This window comes from Podarcis tiliguerta (genome assembly GCF_965153285.1).
Source record: "Podarcis tiliguerta genome assembly, chromosome: 12".
In the NCBI taxonomy this organism is placed as follows: Eukaryota; Metazoa; Chordata; class Lepidosauria; order Squamata; family Lacertidae; genus Podarcis; species Podarcis tiliguerta.
Genome location: NC_139545.1, coordinates 39377076 through 39394172, shown reverse-complemented (window position 1 = coordinate 39394172; position 17097 = coordinate 39377076). Strand labels below are relative to the sequence as shown.

The following is a 17097-nucleotide window of genomic DNA, read 5'->3' as shown; positions in this document are numbered from 1 at the left end:
CCTTAGGTTGCTGGGGAAGGAACCAGAGGAGGAGCCTTAGAGGGCGGTGGGAGGGCAGGGACCTTCAGTCCTCGCAACTGCCTCATTGGGGCAAGTCCTGCTGGGAAGAGTTTCTGTGATCACTAGGTCTGTGCAGTTTTGGATTCTTTAAATATAGAGTTTTTTATTATAGTTTTTTTATTGCTGACCTACTCCTGACACCAGCTCTCTCCCGCCATTTCCATGTTTGAATTGATTTATTGATTTATTTCCTGGCCCCACACGTATATGTGGTAGCACGCAAGTAAATCGTGTGTAGTAATGCAAGATATTTAGCCTCTCCAATGCACTGGAAGAAGAGTACCTGATCTTTTTCTGTTGCCCAATATTTTGATTTCTGGGTTTAATTTCAGCTTCAACGCAGTCTTTGCACAGATCCACACCATACAAAGAATCATGGGAACTGTAGTTTATTAAGGATGCTGGGAATTAAGTGATGGGAAAACTACAGCTCCCAGTATTCAAAGGGGGAAGTAATGGGCTTTGAATATGGGCTGGATTTGCTTTAAATGTAGGGAGGATCTTATTCATTTCATGAAATATGTTATCTCACACTTTAGTAATCTGCTTTGGGTTTTTATGCTTCCAATCTATCATTTAAAAAGTATTTCTAAACCACTTAATATTTGCTTTATAAGGTTCTAATAATCTTTGTAATTTTTTTCTGGTCTACAGAAAGTTTAGAACAGCAGTAGACTTCAACTTTTTTCAGACCTGCTGTCCACTTTCACATAAATATGCATTATGGGCCCCAGCTTCTAATTTTATCATGTTTGTGTCTGGTGGTAGTGCTGCTGGTGTCACCCCCCAGATGACCCCCACCCCCAGGCTGTGACTCAGTTCAGTTCAACCTGCTAGTTGAAAACCAATAGCGTAGAATATTTGCTAGTGAGTTCAGGAATAGAAATGGCTCAGAGAAACCATAAAACTCTTTCCGGTAACCAGTTTTGCATTGGCGTTTTCATATAGTTCTTTCACAGATTCATAGCTGCCAAAAGGAGTCTTTCCTATTTCTAAATAGTTTTGTGTCGACAGAAACAACTTTGCACGTGGGATTGTGTTTAACACGGAACAGGCATTTATTATTTACTATTAAATAAGTAATCTGTATTGAAGATGCTGATTATACAACAAGTGAAAGCAGAACTAGATTAACAAAAGGAGTTTGAAGAACCATAAACCAGTTTCTACATTATAGAAAAATGGGGAAAACATGTCGTCAAACTATTCAGGCAATATTTTTCATAGGCAGGACCCAAGAAGGGAAAAAAGGGAGTCTTCAAGTAGTGACCAGTGAGTAGAGCTGGAAGGATCTATTTTCATTCTCCCAGTTTCTCACTTCCCCCCAATCTTAAACTCATTCTCCACATTTTGCAGCAATTTGCAATTTTTAAAAAATCTCATGAAAATTCATCACCATTTTAGTGCTAATTTCTCTTAATAAAAACATGTTGGTTGTTTTCACCACTGTCTTCATTTTTATACATACTTTCCCCTGGTAAAAGCATTTTATATACATCAGTTGGCTGGAGAACTGCATTACAAAATTCAGATATGTGCACATTTCAAAGGATAGTTGTGTTTCAGTTTGCATATTATTCTGGACAGTGTAAATTTGATAGATTCAGCTTTAAATGCATGTGTTTGTGGGATGGGGGTTATTGGTTTGCTTTTGTTTGTTCTTTATTATGCATTTTGCAATTTTATGTTGTGAACTAGCCTGTGATCTTTGGATGAAAGGCGGTATACAAATTTAATAAATAATAAACAACAATAATACAGAATTGAATTTCTCCTCCGTCCCTCCAAGTGAGATAAACCAAGCTAAACAAAGAAAACAGACAATGCAGTATTATGAGCACACAAGCCTAGAAATTAAACTAATAAGTTTCAAAGCTAACATGGGATACATTTTCAAAATAAGATGTTACAAGTTTTCTGCACCTTCAGAACTTCACTGAACTATTGTAGAATAGCAAACATTCCTTTAACAGAAACAAGTCTCCTCTGCTAGAAAATCTCTTCTTGCAATGCAAGGACTCTCCGTGGAGGAAATGAGCTTTTGGGGAACTTCAATACGTAACATGCAGAAAACCTATTTATTAGAATTGGGTAAGAAATGTTCATAAAGAAAACAGACACACATTTACTAACTAATGGCAAACCAAATCGAGGTTTTTTTAAAAAAAATTTTTATAGAAATAATACAAAAAAGAACAGGATTACAACTTCCCTTGTCACAACAGTCCCTCTGCCAAACCATTCCCAATACAACTATGTTCTTGGTCCATGCAACATGCAAACACAATATCAGAACAGAATATCCATAAAAAAAAGAACAAAAACAGAAAGAAGTCTGATAAGGGGATTTGGAGTATTAAAACACACAGTACCACCATTTGGGAAGTTGCAGCATGTGATGAGTATTTTTTCATATTTTCTATAATACAACCTTCATACTAAACTTCCACATATAACACTTGGAAGCTGCAAAAATAAGTATATGTCAAGTTTTTGTTCAGGTCAAGTTTTTGTTCTTTGTAAGACGTTATAGTGAAGGCTGTTACTTTAAGACACAGTTTCTGGATGAATACACAGATCTTACGCAAATAATGCTCAAAACAAAAAAATGCTACTTGGGCTTTTTTCTTCGCATTTCATTCCAATTACATGCTTTGCCATCTGGCATGGCCAGGGGTTGTGGTTGCTGCTAATCAAGAAAAACAACTCCAAAGTCTCTTTGGGCTCATGGAACTATGGTACTCTGGATTTATTTTGCTTATTTTTGCCAGTTATATGCTGCCTAATTAATCAAGTCCTCATAATAAATAAAATATAAATACAATCCAAATGAAAAATCAATCAATAAAAAAAACCAGATTGTCATAAATCCAACATATAACTATCATCATAATAAAAAGCAGCACTGAAACCAGTGAAGGGGGAAACAAAATCGTCCCAATGAATGGTATAGCTTAATTCATTTATTTAAAATCTCATAAGCATGCTTTTAAAGAAAGACTTGGAAAAAGTCACTTGCTTATACTCTGACACCTACTTGGCCTCTTTATTTATACACAGCCCTATGAGCACATAAGTCCATGTTGATATTTCCCTTCATTCTCTTCAGTGCAGCTTAAATTTAAGGCACATAAAATACCACCACAAAAATGTTTCTGAAAGCCTGGCTCCATTTTGAGCAGCAACACATTTTTTTTAGAAAGCAATGCAGTTTAGCTTCCCAAGAAAGAATAAGGCCCTTGAACCCTTCAATGCCCCAAGCGCTTCAAGCAAAAAGTTGCCCAATTCCCTTCTGCAGAACCCAGATAATGCAAACACAGTGTTCCACATGCCTCTTCCAAGCCTACCCTAAGTTCATGCAGGCCGGCCAGGCCTCTTGCGCTGGATGTAGAAGCCACATTCTTCTTTCGAGTCTAGTGTTTTTTACGAACCTGAAAATAATATTTTGGTCAGCTACTGATTAAGAGTGGGTTTGTCCCTTGCAGAACAGATTGCGCTCCTTTGCTTTGAAAACAGAAGTGCATCAGACCAAGCCTTCAAAACAAACTCTTCACAACATTAGCAACAAGAAAGTAATTTCCTAAGCTTCTCTTTTCCACTCTCGCACATGTTACACAGATGGCAATCCAAGGATGTAAACTGTGAGCAGTATTTCATTCCTCTGTGGTATGTCAGCACACTGAAATAACTGGCTTCAGTTAAGAGGCTTTTAAAAAATTACTTAACATGGTAAATAATGCTTTCTTTTGCACTAAGTTCTGTCTGTAATCATCAACAAGCCTCTAAAATTCCACATACTTTTTTACACCCCACCTCAAATGTTTCCCTTAAGAGCATTATTTTTTATCTAAAAGTTTAGCTTTGTAAATTTATTTTGCACCGAAAGAGAAGTTTTAATTGGAATTAGAAGACTTTTGTGCCTCTCAAAAGGATACTGATTTTCATGAGGAAAACCTGACCCAATTATATACATCACTGTCCCTATGCCGAGCATAAGTGAGGCTGTGCACATGTTGTTGTTTTTTAATTCTTCTTGGAAATACTTATATCTTCCCCCAAGGTCACAGCTCCATCACAGAGAGCTGAACGTTCAATTTGCAACTAGGGTCTTCACTGCTGCTAGGATAAGCTGTGTATGTGAAGGTGCAACTCTCAAATGCACCTACTGGATAGCACCTGTGGCGACACAGATGATAATGGAGATCTCCACTCTGCATGACCATACAATTACCGGTACTGGTTGGAGCTTTTGTTGCTTTTTTGGTCATCTTGTTTTCAGTTTTGTTTCCAGGGTGAGCTGGACTCTACTGCCTGGGCAACAATGTGGAATTTAGGGCCAAAATAGCCTGGGAGAATCTGATTTAAACAGCAAGTAGCCAGTAGGCTATGTATGGGACGTGGGTAGCACTGTGGTCTAAACCACAGAGCCTAGGGCTTGCTGATCGGAAGGTCAGCGGTTCGAATCCCCGGTGAGCTCCCCGGTGAGCTCCCGTTGCTCGGTCCCAGCTCCTGCCCACCTAGCAGTTCGAAAGCACGCCGAAAAAGTGCAAGTAGATAAATAGTTACCGCTCTGGCAGGAAGGTAAACGGCATTTCCGTGCGCTACTCTGGTTTTGCCAGAAGCGGCTTAGTCATGCTGTCCACATGACCCTGAAAAACTGTCTGTGGACAAATGCCAGCTCCCTCGGCCAGTAAGGTGAGATGAGCGCCGCAACCCCAGAGTCGTTCGCGACTGGACTTAACTGTCAGGAGTCCTTTACCTTTACCTTTAGCGAGTACGCAAGTGATATATAGATTCCCTTTTGCATGTCCAGTGCTTATCTTTCCCACACTTTAATATCAGCTCAACTTTTATCTCAAATTAGAACAAGGCTGATAGAAAACAGCCTTCAGGATATATTCTGCAAGGAGGCAACCATGGGTAGGTGTGGATTTAGCATGCCCCACATGAGTACCACCTTTTGCTTCTTAAAATCAGGACTACCACGTAACTTTGCACATCAGTGAGACAAGGATACATTTAAATGCACCTCCAGACTACAGCCCTTACAAGCACTTTAAAAAATGCCCGATGCTCTTTCTCTAGCAGCAAAGGGCCTCCATGAAAGAACTCTCCTCACACTTTCCTAGACAGAGACTAATCTCACATGTTCCCTTTTTTAGTTTTCTGTTCTGGTATCTAGGTTTTGTACATTTTGTGTGTTTAGCATAATAAGAACTAAAAGAAGTCTATAAATTATCTGTATAAATTGTTTATAACAGTCAGAAATCAACCTGGCACAGTAATGTTTGGTTTCAATTTAGAACCTTTATAGTAGGTGCATTAAAATAATAAATGAGACATAGATTACCTAGAGAGCTATGAGGTTGTTCGGCACTTTGGTAAGGAAAACGTAACAAAACTGACTTATTCAGAACAAGGAGAACAAGAACACCACTAACAATGCAATGCTATATATGTCTACTCAGAAGTAAGTCCTATGTTAGTGGGACCCAAGGCTATAATCCTATACCCACTTACTCAGGAGTAAGTCCTTTTGAACTCAATGGGAATTATTTATGCGTAGGCATATATAGTATAGTATTGTATGTAATATCAGTTATTAATACACCACAACAGTTATAGCAGCCTCTGTTTTCCCTTCTCCCACTGACCTAAATACTTTACATAGAGGTTCCACTGTTTGATACTGAATTTTCCTGTATGAATTTAGGATATGCATATTAAATCTACAATAAGAAAAACCATAACTGGGAAATGATTCAAGCACATTTTGTAAGCAAAATATTCAAGTGGTATAGCAGTTCTGAGGTAAACAGTAGAATACCCATTGGAATGGAGAAATGGACTACATAATAAAATGTCATACCAGACTTGGCTATCAATTGAGGCCATCACATGCTCCAAAACCACAGGATGTTAGCATTCACAAAGAACCAAGTACATGTGCTCTGAATTTTGCTGCTGGCTTGTTGCAGCAGAGACACGTATATTTTGTCCATTGAAAGAAAACAATCAGTTATTGGTAAAGATTTTTAACATCTGTTATTGCACATTTGCATGAAAATGGAATGGAAATAGTGGAGAACCTATTTATGCCTAACTCACTGCAATGTTGCTAATGCCAGTGAATATTTGAATTTGCATGCTACATAATTATTATTTTTCCTCTTAAGAGTAGTACTTTGACTGGAATAAGTCTTTAAAATGTGCCAGTAGTGGTTGGCATTCTGTGCCAAGTGACAAGAAATGTAATTTTAGAGAACCTACTAGATACATATAGACATATATATATATATATATATATACACACACACACACACACACACACACACACACAAATACATACACAGAGACAATATTTTAAACCAGTTGATGTCAGGCTATTTGCATAATAATGTAGTTCTGGCTGTAGACTGCATCAGTTGTACCTTAAGTGCAGAGCCCAGCAAGCCAGAGGTGCTCAGTACTGACCACTTGACCAGTAAGGGCTACTTGACATGCCAGTACTTTGAATATGTTAAATAGATAAACACATGTATTTTGCTACATGTACATGCAGTGGGCAGCCAGGATCAATAGAAGAGATGTTCGGACATCATACTAAACCAAGGAAGAGGAACCTAAAGTCCTCCAGTTATTATTGGACTGGTGTTTGAGCTTTCTTTTTTCTCTTCTTCTCTGCCCACCCCTTCTTCCTCATACGCTCATCTCTTTTAGATTGTAAATCTGAGAAAAGGGATTACTTCACTACTGATTTCTGTGAACTACTCTGGGATCCTTTTTTGGCTAAAGAATATAAATCAGGAGTAGTCCAGTGGGCCGGATCTTTATCTCCTCACCCACTAGGGAGCCATTTTCACAGGTGAGTGAGAGCACCCATCTGTCAATCATCAAACATTATAATGGCATCAAGTGATAGACCCCTGTTAAAATTAAAAGGTTACTGTAATGCAGCCTTTGAAGATGTGCTCTTTCACCAATGATCAGCTAACAGTTGGCTAGATGGAGACCCTTTGATGTCTCTGCAGAGAGCGAAATGCTCCTAAGACTGGAGCATCTTCCCCTCTGCCAAGAATGCCTTTTCTATTCAAAGGGCTGGGGGAAGTGCTTTGGGAAAAACATGCTCCCTTTTCGGGAGGGAAATGCAAAAAGAACTTGCAGAGCCACTTTTGCAGCGCTTCCTAAGCAGGTCGAGCACAGAGCTTGGCTGAGCACAGTCTTTGCAAAGCGCTTTGTGCAGCAGCTCCCAAACATCTGACAATCTGCTGGTTGTTGGGTCCTTGGGAAAAACTACCATGCAAAGGCTTTTGCAGGCACTGCCCTTTTGACCAAGTCCCACCGTTACCTGCCCCACATCTGGTAATGTGTGGGACAGGTAGGCATGACTTTGCTGAAATAGCACTGGGAGCCAAATGGGAAGGCCTGGCAGTCCACATTAGGTATGTGGGCCAAAGGTTCCATATCACTGATATGTGTGTTTTAGACAAACAAGCAAAACAACAACACTCCCCCATCGCCGCTGGCCAAGCTGGCTGGGATTTATGGAATTTTGAGTCCAACAACAAGCCTTAGGTTTCTCACACCCTACACTAAACCCTGATGTGAATGAGCCCCAGAACCATGGCCTTGTGCATTCCACCAGCTGAGAAGCTTTTGCTTCCAGTTTGCGTAACCATGGGTTGTTGAAGTGTCCAAACCAAGAAACAGGTTAACCTTCATTGTGGTTTGTGTGAAACCAGCCAACCTTAAGCCAACAGAATTAATAAAGGACATGCAGGTGTTTTAATATTATGAAAACGGTGGCAAGACAGACTTGCAACACGTTTGCATGGAAGTTAGAGCATGTCAGGAAAATGGAGAGAGGTGTTTTGTGCAAGAGCTTTCTTGCACCTGGCTCTGAGGTGTTTCACAACAATTAGTGCAATTACCATTAAAATTATTCACAGAAGCTGAACAAATTGCAAAACCATAGCTTAATATAACCTGCAGTTAATTAAGATAAGTAGAGTTTATATCCCAACCTGCTATTATGCCAGATCCTCTGCTCTTTTTATCCTCAACAATTTCATAGAATGGGCCTATTACATGTAGGAGTTCTTCAACCTTGTCTGTCATTGGCATAGTTTCAAGAATCTGTAGGAATACAAAACATTTATGAATTGCTTATCAGTTAATAACATTGCAATACTTCACAAGAACACAGCATCACAATAAATAAAAAAATCCTGCACCACCTACACTGGCCGGCCAACGCTCCAACTGGAGCCTTACCAAAGGCATCATGGACTTTGAAGATGCTCAAACTCAGGATGAAAGGGAGAAACGTGCTAAGAGGAAGGCATGTTCGGCAAACCCTCACTGTGATCAACTCCCTCATGGAAACCTATGTCCCCACTGTGGAAGGACGTGTGGATCCAGAACTGGCCTCCACAATCACTTATGGACTCACTGTTAAGAAGACCATGTTCATGGAAGGCAATCTTACTCGGCTACGAGTGGTCGCCAAAGAAGAAGAGGATTTTGAAACCCTTTAATTGCAACATCAACTTTACCCGAGGGACTGCTTTGCCCCATACAGCTGTCTGTCTGATAACTGTTCCTCTGCTCTGATAGGGTGTTGTTCTGTATGCCCCATAGGTATGTCTGGCATCAAACCAAACATTTAGCATTTTGATTGTAGCTCCATGGAATCAGCTTCCCAGTGAACTTAGTCAAGCAACTAGCATTTTAGCTTTTAGGCAGCTGTTTGAAAACATATCTATTTAAGAAGCCTTTCCCTGAAGACTGATTCTTTATACTATGCAGGACCTTGTAATTTAGTGCTTTTAAGATAGTGTTTTATAGATTGTTAAGTATACTTAATTTTTACTATATGTGTTGTTCTTTCGGTATTACTACATTGTACTACTTTAGAAACATTCATTGGGAAGCAGTTTATAAATCCTTAAATAAATAAATATAATTATCAAATATCACTGCCTCTCTTTATGTATATTCAGCCCAATCTCACAAATATAAACAGGCTTGATTTGTCATTTTTATGTGTTTGTGTAAAGGATATGAATACTAAGCGAGAATGCAGACTGCTGGCTAAGGAAGCTACACTCATAATTTTTAAAATAAATTTCCTTTGAAGAAAATGAGAAAGGCAATACTACTACAACTAAACTCCTGTTGTTTCTCCCAATAACTCTGCATGGCGAATCATGTTTGCCACTACAGCAAAGAGCTTATCCAAAAAACTTCTAGGCTCAAACATGTTAAACAACTTAAATACCAAATTCCATCCTTGTTTACTCACAAACAAGTTCCACCAAATGTAGGACTTACTTTCAAGTAACTCGGCACATGGTTTTGTGCCAAAAGCATAAATGTTTGCGAATAAAAATATTGTAACATTTTCTGAGCATATTCTTTCATAATTTATAACTCCTTTACAAAATGAATACATTTATCAGAATAAAGACGCCACAAAACAGGCAGTACAGGAAATACAGAGAAACTAAATTCATCAGCAGATAAGAGTATTCTGATATATTTTCTTGCTGTCTTCCATTCTGTTATCTACTACTCTCAGAAAGGAAGGCAGAGGTTCAGGTTTATCGTGCTTAAGCCTGTTAAATCTATACATGAAAGATGCTTTCCCAAAAGAAAACATTAGGCAATATATAATATTGTAGCAACAATAATTTGGAAACATTTAAGATGTTAACTGGAATGATTTCATCAGAAGCTCCTTCAACACATGTGGTATTACATTAATCCTAACAACGCCCCAAATTACATTTAGTAGTTTAAGTATAGTATGTTTCTTTTCATTTTAGGCTCAAGCCTACTCAATTTCTATTCTAACCAGTTTACTCCAATACCCAGCCTACTTACTTCAGAGTAGCACTACTGATTACCAAAAGCAAGTGGATGACATGATTCAGATATGAAGATATAGAAATACATTTACCATGGCAAAAAACAACAACAGTGTGTATATTTTATTTTTATTATGTGCTTTGGGATACTACCAAATCACATGTTGAAGTTAAATATGAACTGCACAATGCCCTAAAGAATATTTAAAGCTCCCTTGCAAATCTCAAAATTAATCAGAATTTGCCAACACCTTAACATTCTAGACTCTGTGTAATCCACACCGCAATCTCCTCTGATGAGTATCTCACTGATGAGCTTCCATCAGCCTCAAGCTAGATCCTTTGCCAGGCTATTGCAGCACCTCTTCTAGGCACCCCTTCATCGCTCATGGGCCCTTCCTTCCTTCTCCTATCCTACACATGCTCTCCCCGTGCTTTCTGCTCTCTTCTTTCTCCCCATCAGAAATTTCCTTTCCTTATGTCCTCAATCCAGCACCTTCACCCCATATGAGGATTGCCATCTCTGTTAACCTTCCTACACCCTCCAATGGCCTTAACACCAGGGTTTACTGTTCACTATAATATTAGCATAAATATTAAATTCTGACTTTGTACTCGAAGCAGGTTTTCAGTGTTTTTATTTTTGTTAGCTATTATGAAGTATTTATAGATTGACAGATAGATAGTTCTATTGATTTCCAATATATAAAGAGTACTGTCATCTATCCTAACCCCACATAATCGAAAACACACAGCAAAATGGAAATCTTGGTGCAAGCTGTATACAAGTACCCAAGGTTTAGCTTTTTGCATGTTTCAGTTTTGAGTCATCTAGTACTCTTGTAATGCATTCCTTTTAACAAATACTCAGAGGAGCTGAAACTCTTCCAACTGATATTACAGTACAAGTGTTTTTAAAAGAGCCTGCACAGCCCATTGCCTCTCTTCATCTCTGTTTTTGCTGTGAATTAGCTCCAGTTCCAGTGATTCACTGCAGGCTGCTTACCATAAACTTCCATAATGCACTGCATAAGCATTGCTCACTTCTCTTTCATGGCAGCAATATCCCTAAAGCTCTCAGCATTTTGACAGCTAGGCTGCCTAGGGTAAAGTCCATCAAATAATTTGCAGCAATTCCTTTTGAAGCTTGGCTAGAAGCTAATCAAGTTTCAAGCTTCATGTGCCTAGAAATGAAATTATTGTGGAATATTTGCTTTCTTCGACATACCTAGCAACTCTTACCTTTTTCATTTCTTCAACATAGGCAATCATAGCATCTTCTTTGGGCATATCACCTAAAGCGCTCCATGCATCCCTACAATAAATATCACAAATATCCTCAAGACATTTAAAATTATAATTCCTGTAAGATTCAACAGGCTCATTCTTACTAAGCCCTTGATTCTACAATGACAGAACTCGCTACAAACTATCTAGTTTTGTGTACATAAATATGTGCTCATTGTCTGTAGAGTAACACAAATTCTAAGATTGAGATTTAACATAGGCTTGGTTTCTCAGTCTTCAAACAATGTGCTTTTTAATATTTAATAAATGGCCTCGTTTCCATCTTTTCCTTCTCACTTTTTGTCTGACGGTAGGCCACAGTTATGAGTAATTTATACTCAGCTTGTGTGCCCAGTTCAAAATGTACAACATTTTGCAGAATATATAACTTGTACTAACTCTTTGCAATAGGCTTGAGAAACAGGTAAGTCAAAGATATAAAACTGAAACAAGTAAATAAATAGCTGGGTCCAATAACCCAGATGGCCTTTTCAAATGAGTTTGTCTATTGTGTGCATAGTCAAATCTCTGTGTGGGAAAGTCACAGACAGCACTGCAATCACCGGGGGGCGGCGGCGGGGGGGGGGGGGGGAGGACGGACACAATTATCCAGCTCTGGAGCAAAAAACACTGCTGCTGCTGCTGCTGCAAAAATGCAATTGCCCAATACCTATTCCCTGCCTCAAACTGCATTTTCCTATTCTCCTGTACACTATAGCTGCACAAGTGTCACAGAAACCTTCCAGGTGTATCAAGGACCTTTGACACACTACTCTGACTTATTTTGGCTTCCCCCAAAAAATACAGTTTTAGAATTTGGGGTTTTGTTTTGTTTACTTCTTAAAATAGCCAAATATCCCTGCAAGTGATTTCCTGCAGCTTAAAAAAAAATACTAAGAGAAATGTTAGTTAGCAAGATTGCATTGTCTCCATGCAGCACTCTTCCCACAATACCTTACTTCCTGGTATTATTATTTTCTTTACTATTATTTCCCCTTTCCAAAGACAAGAATGAGTACCTAATTTGATTTAACCTTTGCCTGAATAAAAAGTGTACTTTGCTAATCTGCTGTGGATATTAATTATAACACAAGTTTTTTTTAAAAAAAGAACACCTCTGGAGGGTTGCACTGAGAATGACAGCAACGAAAAAACAAATATCAACCCTTTCGTCATTGTTTTTTAGTGAGGTGTGTATAGCTCTATAATACTTCCCAAGTCACTAAAAAAAATACAGATTCCTCTTACATATACATATTTTTTATTTCTGCCCTATTATAGCTAATGGGTAAAAACGCTTGAGCTTCAAAAACATGCAGAACTTGTTTGACAAGAAACCTCTGTAAACTGAGAGAAATTATTGCATGTGCTTACAAGCAACAACGTCTCTGTTAGGGAGAGCCAAACTGCAGTCTAACCTGGCCAGCTCCACCTCCAACATATGCTGCACAAGAATGGGGGCAACACTGCACTTCCATCAGCTCGACCACCAATTTTACATGTACATTGCCACCATCTTTATTAAGATATTTCCCAATAGTGGCAGATCAGCATGAGGAGCAGAGACAGTCTGCTAAAAGTCAGTTTGCAGTCTGCTGGTAGACAGTGGTCAATGAACCTTCTTCAAGTTTCAGAAAAAACATTTTCTGTACCGAAAGTCTCTTTGCGCAATTATTATCTCTATCTTAATCTTGCCTGCACCCTCACAGCTACTGAGTTCTTTCCTGAACTAGGTACCTTTTAAACAGAAATAGCTGGGAAGGTGGCAGTGCTCAGGTAATCATGCTGTGCTAGGCAGAGCAGGATGCACATGTCAATTCCCCAGGTAACAAAGTTAAAATACCTGGAACATAAATCTCAGAAATGATACCAGGCCTTGGTTTTTTAAAAAGAGAGGCTGAGAACATCCCCTACTACCAGTGATCTGGTGCACATTTATATTCTTTATAACTAAGGCTTTTCTCCATATGCAAGTTGTCACAGGAAGCTGCCTTATACAGTGTCACACTACTGGTCCATCAAGCTCAATATTGTCTACCATGATTGGCTGTGGCCCTTTGGAGTTTGAATTGTCTTTCCCAGTCCTACCTAGAGATGTAGGAAAATGAACCTGGACGTTCTGCATGCAAACCCTTTGGTCTACCAGTGAGTTGCAGCAATGTCCCATGAAAAAAAAAGTAGTCAGTAATTCATCCTTCCTGCTGCCCCCCACTACAGCAGGGCTTGTGTACATACAAACTTAAAACACCTCTTGCATATCATATTTACCATTTGTATCTACCAATAGGATCCCAGAATCCAGGTCTTGGACTACTGCAGGGTCCTTGAGTTGCTTGCTTATAAAAGCTATAGAACTTGAGCATCATTTCATTTGTTGGCTGGAATGAACCTAGAGAAAATAATCTTAGAGTGAGAAACACCATAAATGACAGATATTTTTAAACACCTAATTTCTGTGCCAACTCAAAGGGTTAGATTCACACTTGGTTAATTTAACTGAAGTTCCATTGAAATCCAGGGGCCATAACTTAAACCATGACTTATTGTTCACACTGTATTCAATGAGACCAAAGTTCAACTAACTTAAGTTAAGGCATCCAGTCCAAAGTTAAAGATCCAGTCCAAAATAAATAGAACATGACGGCATGACTTACAGCACCAGGCTACTGGGAACTAAGTACACCCATAATGAGGACTAAACTCAAGACTTTATGCACAACAATTTCTGATTTTAAAAAATCAACTAATTGCACCTTCTGTCCGTTTATTTTCATTCTATAATCAGAAAGGATACTCTAGTGAGTAAAGTATACTTGTGCAAAGGAACATAGTCACCTTGATATTTCAAGTAATGATATCATCCCTGTTGTTGATTCGCCTATTAATGAAAGTAACATGTCCAAACAAACAGAAAAAACATGACTGTTGATACCTCTCATGCTAGCTTTATGGTAGAATTGTCCCTACTGTGGTGCAGCTCACACACATCCTGTGTTGAAGACATATTGCAGTACTGGAAAAAAGCTATAGAAATTCAAAGCCCTGTCAAGGATCAAAATACCACAGCAGATCCTCCTGTGACAAAAACCCCCAAAGTCATTTTACCCCACTATGGTTACCTAAATCAATGGTTAGGTTATTCCTGTCAAACTGCTTCAAGCAGTTTCTACCATAGGCCCTGCTCCCATGGCTACCCCAATACTATCTGCCCTACGGAAAACCAGGTAAGGAGAAGATTTCTTGACTGCTTATGCTACCACTTTATACATGGCTGGCATGCCTGACCACCAGCCAATCATTAGCTCTTAGAATGGAACTTGCACAAGCTCAAAATTTTAGATTGATACATTTTTTTAAAGATTCTGTTACTAAAGTGAGACAGAAAAGTATTTATAGCATGCACACTATGAAGGACACCTCTCCTTTTCTAATATTATGGGTATGTTCATATTGGCGACTTAAAACACAGTGAGGTCATTTCATCCCACTGTGCTTCAGGCCACATTTGCATAGTGTTGTTAACATTAGAGCAGGGTGTATTCACTCAATGTGTGCATGCCCATTTTGATTTCCCCATCCCTGCAACCCCATCCCCCAAGCCCCTATTCATGAAACTGTCATCTGCACATGTGCAACGGCTGTCTCAAATGTTCACACCATGCTTAAGTATGAAGCGAATGCAGCTTAAGTTTTCCAGTGTTATGCGACTCCGCCAATTTCACAGAAGGGTGGGGTGGGAAAGAGAAGGGATTTGAAAATCACACCATTTACACCCACAAGCTGTTACCAACGCAAAATCAAGTATGAACATAACACGCTCAAGGCAAATCCCTCCTTGCTTGCAGTGCTTGGGATAACATGGTTGTTGGTTTGTTTGTTTTTAAAAAAGAAAATAGTTGAAGGCATTAAAAAAAAAAATCTGGAGCAGAGTTGGCTGAGTATTTGGCTCTCTTAAATAGAGATGGAAGCTTTTCTTTTTGGACATACTACTTTTAGTCCTGCTCTCAACTTAACTTTTCATTGTAAATATTAAACTACGTATCAGGATTACACACAGAGATTGCAGAATGTTTCATTCTGGGGAGAGGAACAATTGTTGTATGGAACTTAATATGCACAAAGAGCATCAAGGCAGCAGTTCTATATACACATAAGTGTGTATAAGTACTCAAATTTGGCTTCAGAGTAGGGATGCATAGAACTGCAAGGACCACCTATTCCCTCAGCAACCCAACAGGCCATTAAAATTTGTCTGATACCTTTAGCAGGCAAGGTGAGAAGAGGCCTACGATAAGGCCTTCTGAGTTGCGGTAGCCAGAATGTACTTTCCAGAGACGTTTGCCTGGCTCCAACTGCTCCTTACCAGTGCTAAGGGAAAACCTTCCCTACTTTTAGATTCTTGGTATTGCATGCATGTCTTTTTATCCGACTACAGGTTCTTCACCCTGCTGCATTTAAATAACCAACTACTGTACCATAAAGACTTTTAGAGAAATCTTATGCTAGCTGTTCTGCCAGTCAGCTTGCCCAAGGGGTGGAATACAAATCCTCCAAATAATAAGGTAAACAACTTAAAATGGTTGCCTAGGTAGGAAAAAAAGAGCCAAGAGCACTAGAGTTCTTGCTAAAGAAATGCTCTTGCCAGGAAAGGCCATTCCCCAATGTATTGTGCCAGTTTTTCCAAACAGTTTTAACCGTCTTTTAAATGGCAAATTTTCAAGATTGGCCAGTGAATTCATAATAGAGCTGGTTGGCAGGAGAAGGCAGGGGGGTGGCGGAGGGAGAGAAAAGATGCAGGTCTTTCGCAGCGGCTCCTGTGGGTGTGGCGTGGCTGGGATGGAGAAAAACCCTAATTCAGGGGGACCCTTCTCCTCGCCCCCCGAAGAGGCACAGAAATGAGGCGGCGCTTCCCACCCTCTCCTCGGGGTCTCTGTCGCCTTCGCTGCCCCACCTTCCGGGTTCCTGGCCCTCGAACCGTCTCCTCGCTCCTCCCGGGCTTCACTCACCGTTTTTGGGCAGGCTCTGGATCACCTTGACGGCCGCCTCGAAGCGCGTCTCGTGCAGCGAGCCGCCGCCGCCTCTCTCCTCCGTCTCCGCCATGTCCCGCCTCTTCCCTCCGATGGGCCCCTTGTCGCGTCGGCCGCCGGAATCGCGCTGCCGCCGCCGCCGCCGCCGCTTCTTCCCTTCGCCCAGGAGTTCCCTGTAACCGAGTGAACGCAGGACATAACGGGGGTCTGGCGAAGGAGGCGGTGGCGGAGGGGACGCGAGGGCCGCGGCTGCCTCCGCCCCCTTCAGCCAAGGAGAGGCAGGAAAGCCAGTACAGGCCTTTGCGGCTCCCCTCACAGCCCCAGTCGCCCCAGCCCCACAGAAGATGGGCTCCCCTCGGCCCCAGTCGCCCCTCGGTCGCCTCGGGAAGGAGTCGTGGAGGCGACGGTGTTCGCGCCCTCGTAAAACAGCCCGAAGTGAAGGAATAATAATAATAATAAGGCGTACGCCTGTGGTTTTGAGGCTTGCCTATTTTCGTTCCACTCTGGCGTGGTGGTGGAAAAGAAATATGTAAACTAACTAAACCCAAAGTCCACCCTGGATTGTCACTCCTTACAGTGCCCCGGCTTCACCCTTCTACAGCACACAACTTGTCGGTTTAATCTTTATTGATTTATATAATGTCAGCTTTGGAAAGAAGACAGGCCCCTGCCCCGAGAGGCTTACAATATGAAAGACGCGAGGCAGCGAACAGGAAGGGGAGGAAGGATCAACGGGGAATAATAAACTATTTGTTTTCCAGTTACAGTATGGAATTGGGAGTAAAGGGTTGTGCCAAAGGCGCCATGGAAAGGGGTGTTTACTACCCTCCTTTCGCTCAAGTCTTGTGTAGGTT

The 17097-nt window shown here is 40.4% G+C and overlaps 1 protein-coding gene across 5 annotated transcripts in view; it reads right to left on the bottom strand.

Moving 5' to 3' along the window:
- ACBD5 (acyl-CoA binding domain containing 5) overlaps positions 1-17097 on the bottom strand; it is a gene marked incomplete at its 3' end in the record, with an annotated part of 30971 nt that overhangs the window by 12612 nt on the left and 1262 nt on the right. For 4 of the 5 annotated variants that reach the window (XM_083406573.1, XM_083406574.1, XM_083406570.1 and 1 more), the window contains exons 2-5: positions 16223-16416; positions 13485-13605; positions 11172-11244; positions 8085-8196 (exon numbers count right to left, since the gene is read on the bottom strand). In XM_083406573.1, coding sequence (XP_083262699.1) covers positions 8085-8196; positions 11172-11244; positions 13485-13605; positions 16223-16316 — 400 coding nt within the window. In that variant the 5' untranslated portion in view covers positions 16317-16416. Of the gene's footprint in view, positions 1-8084; positions 8197-11171; positions 11245-13484; positions 13606-16222; positions 16557-17097 lie in introns of those variants that run through there. The other variant, XM_083406572.1, reaches the window with a different exon arrangement.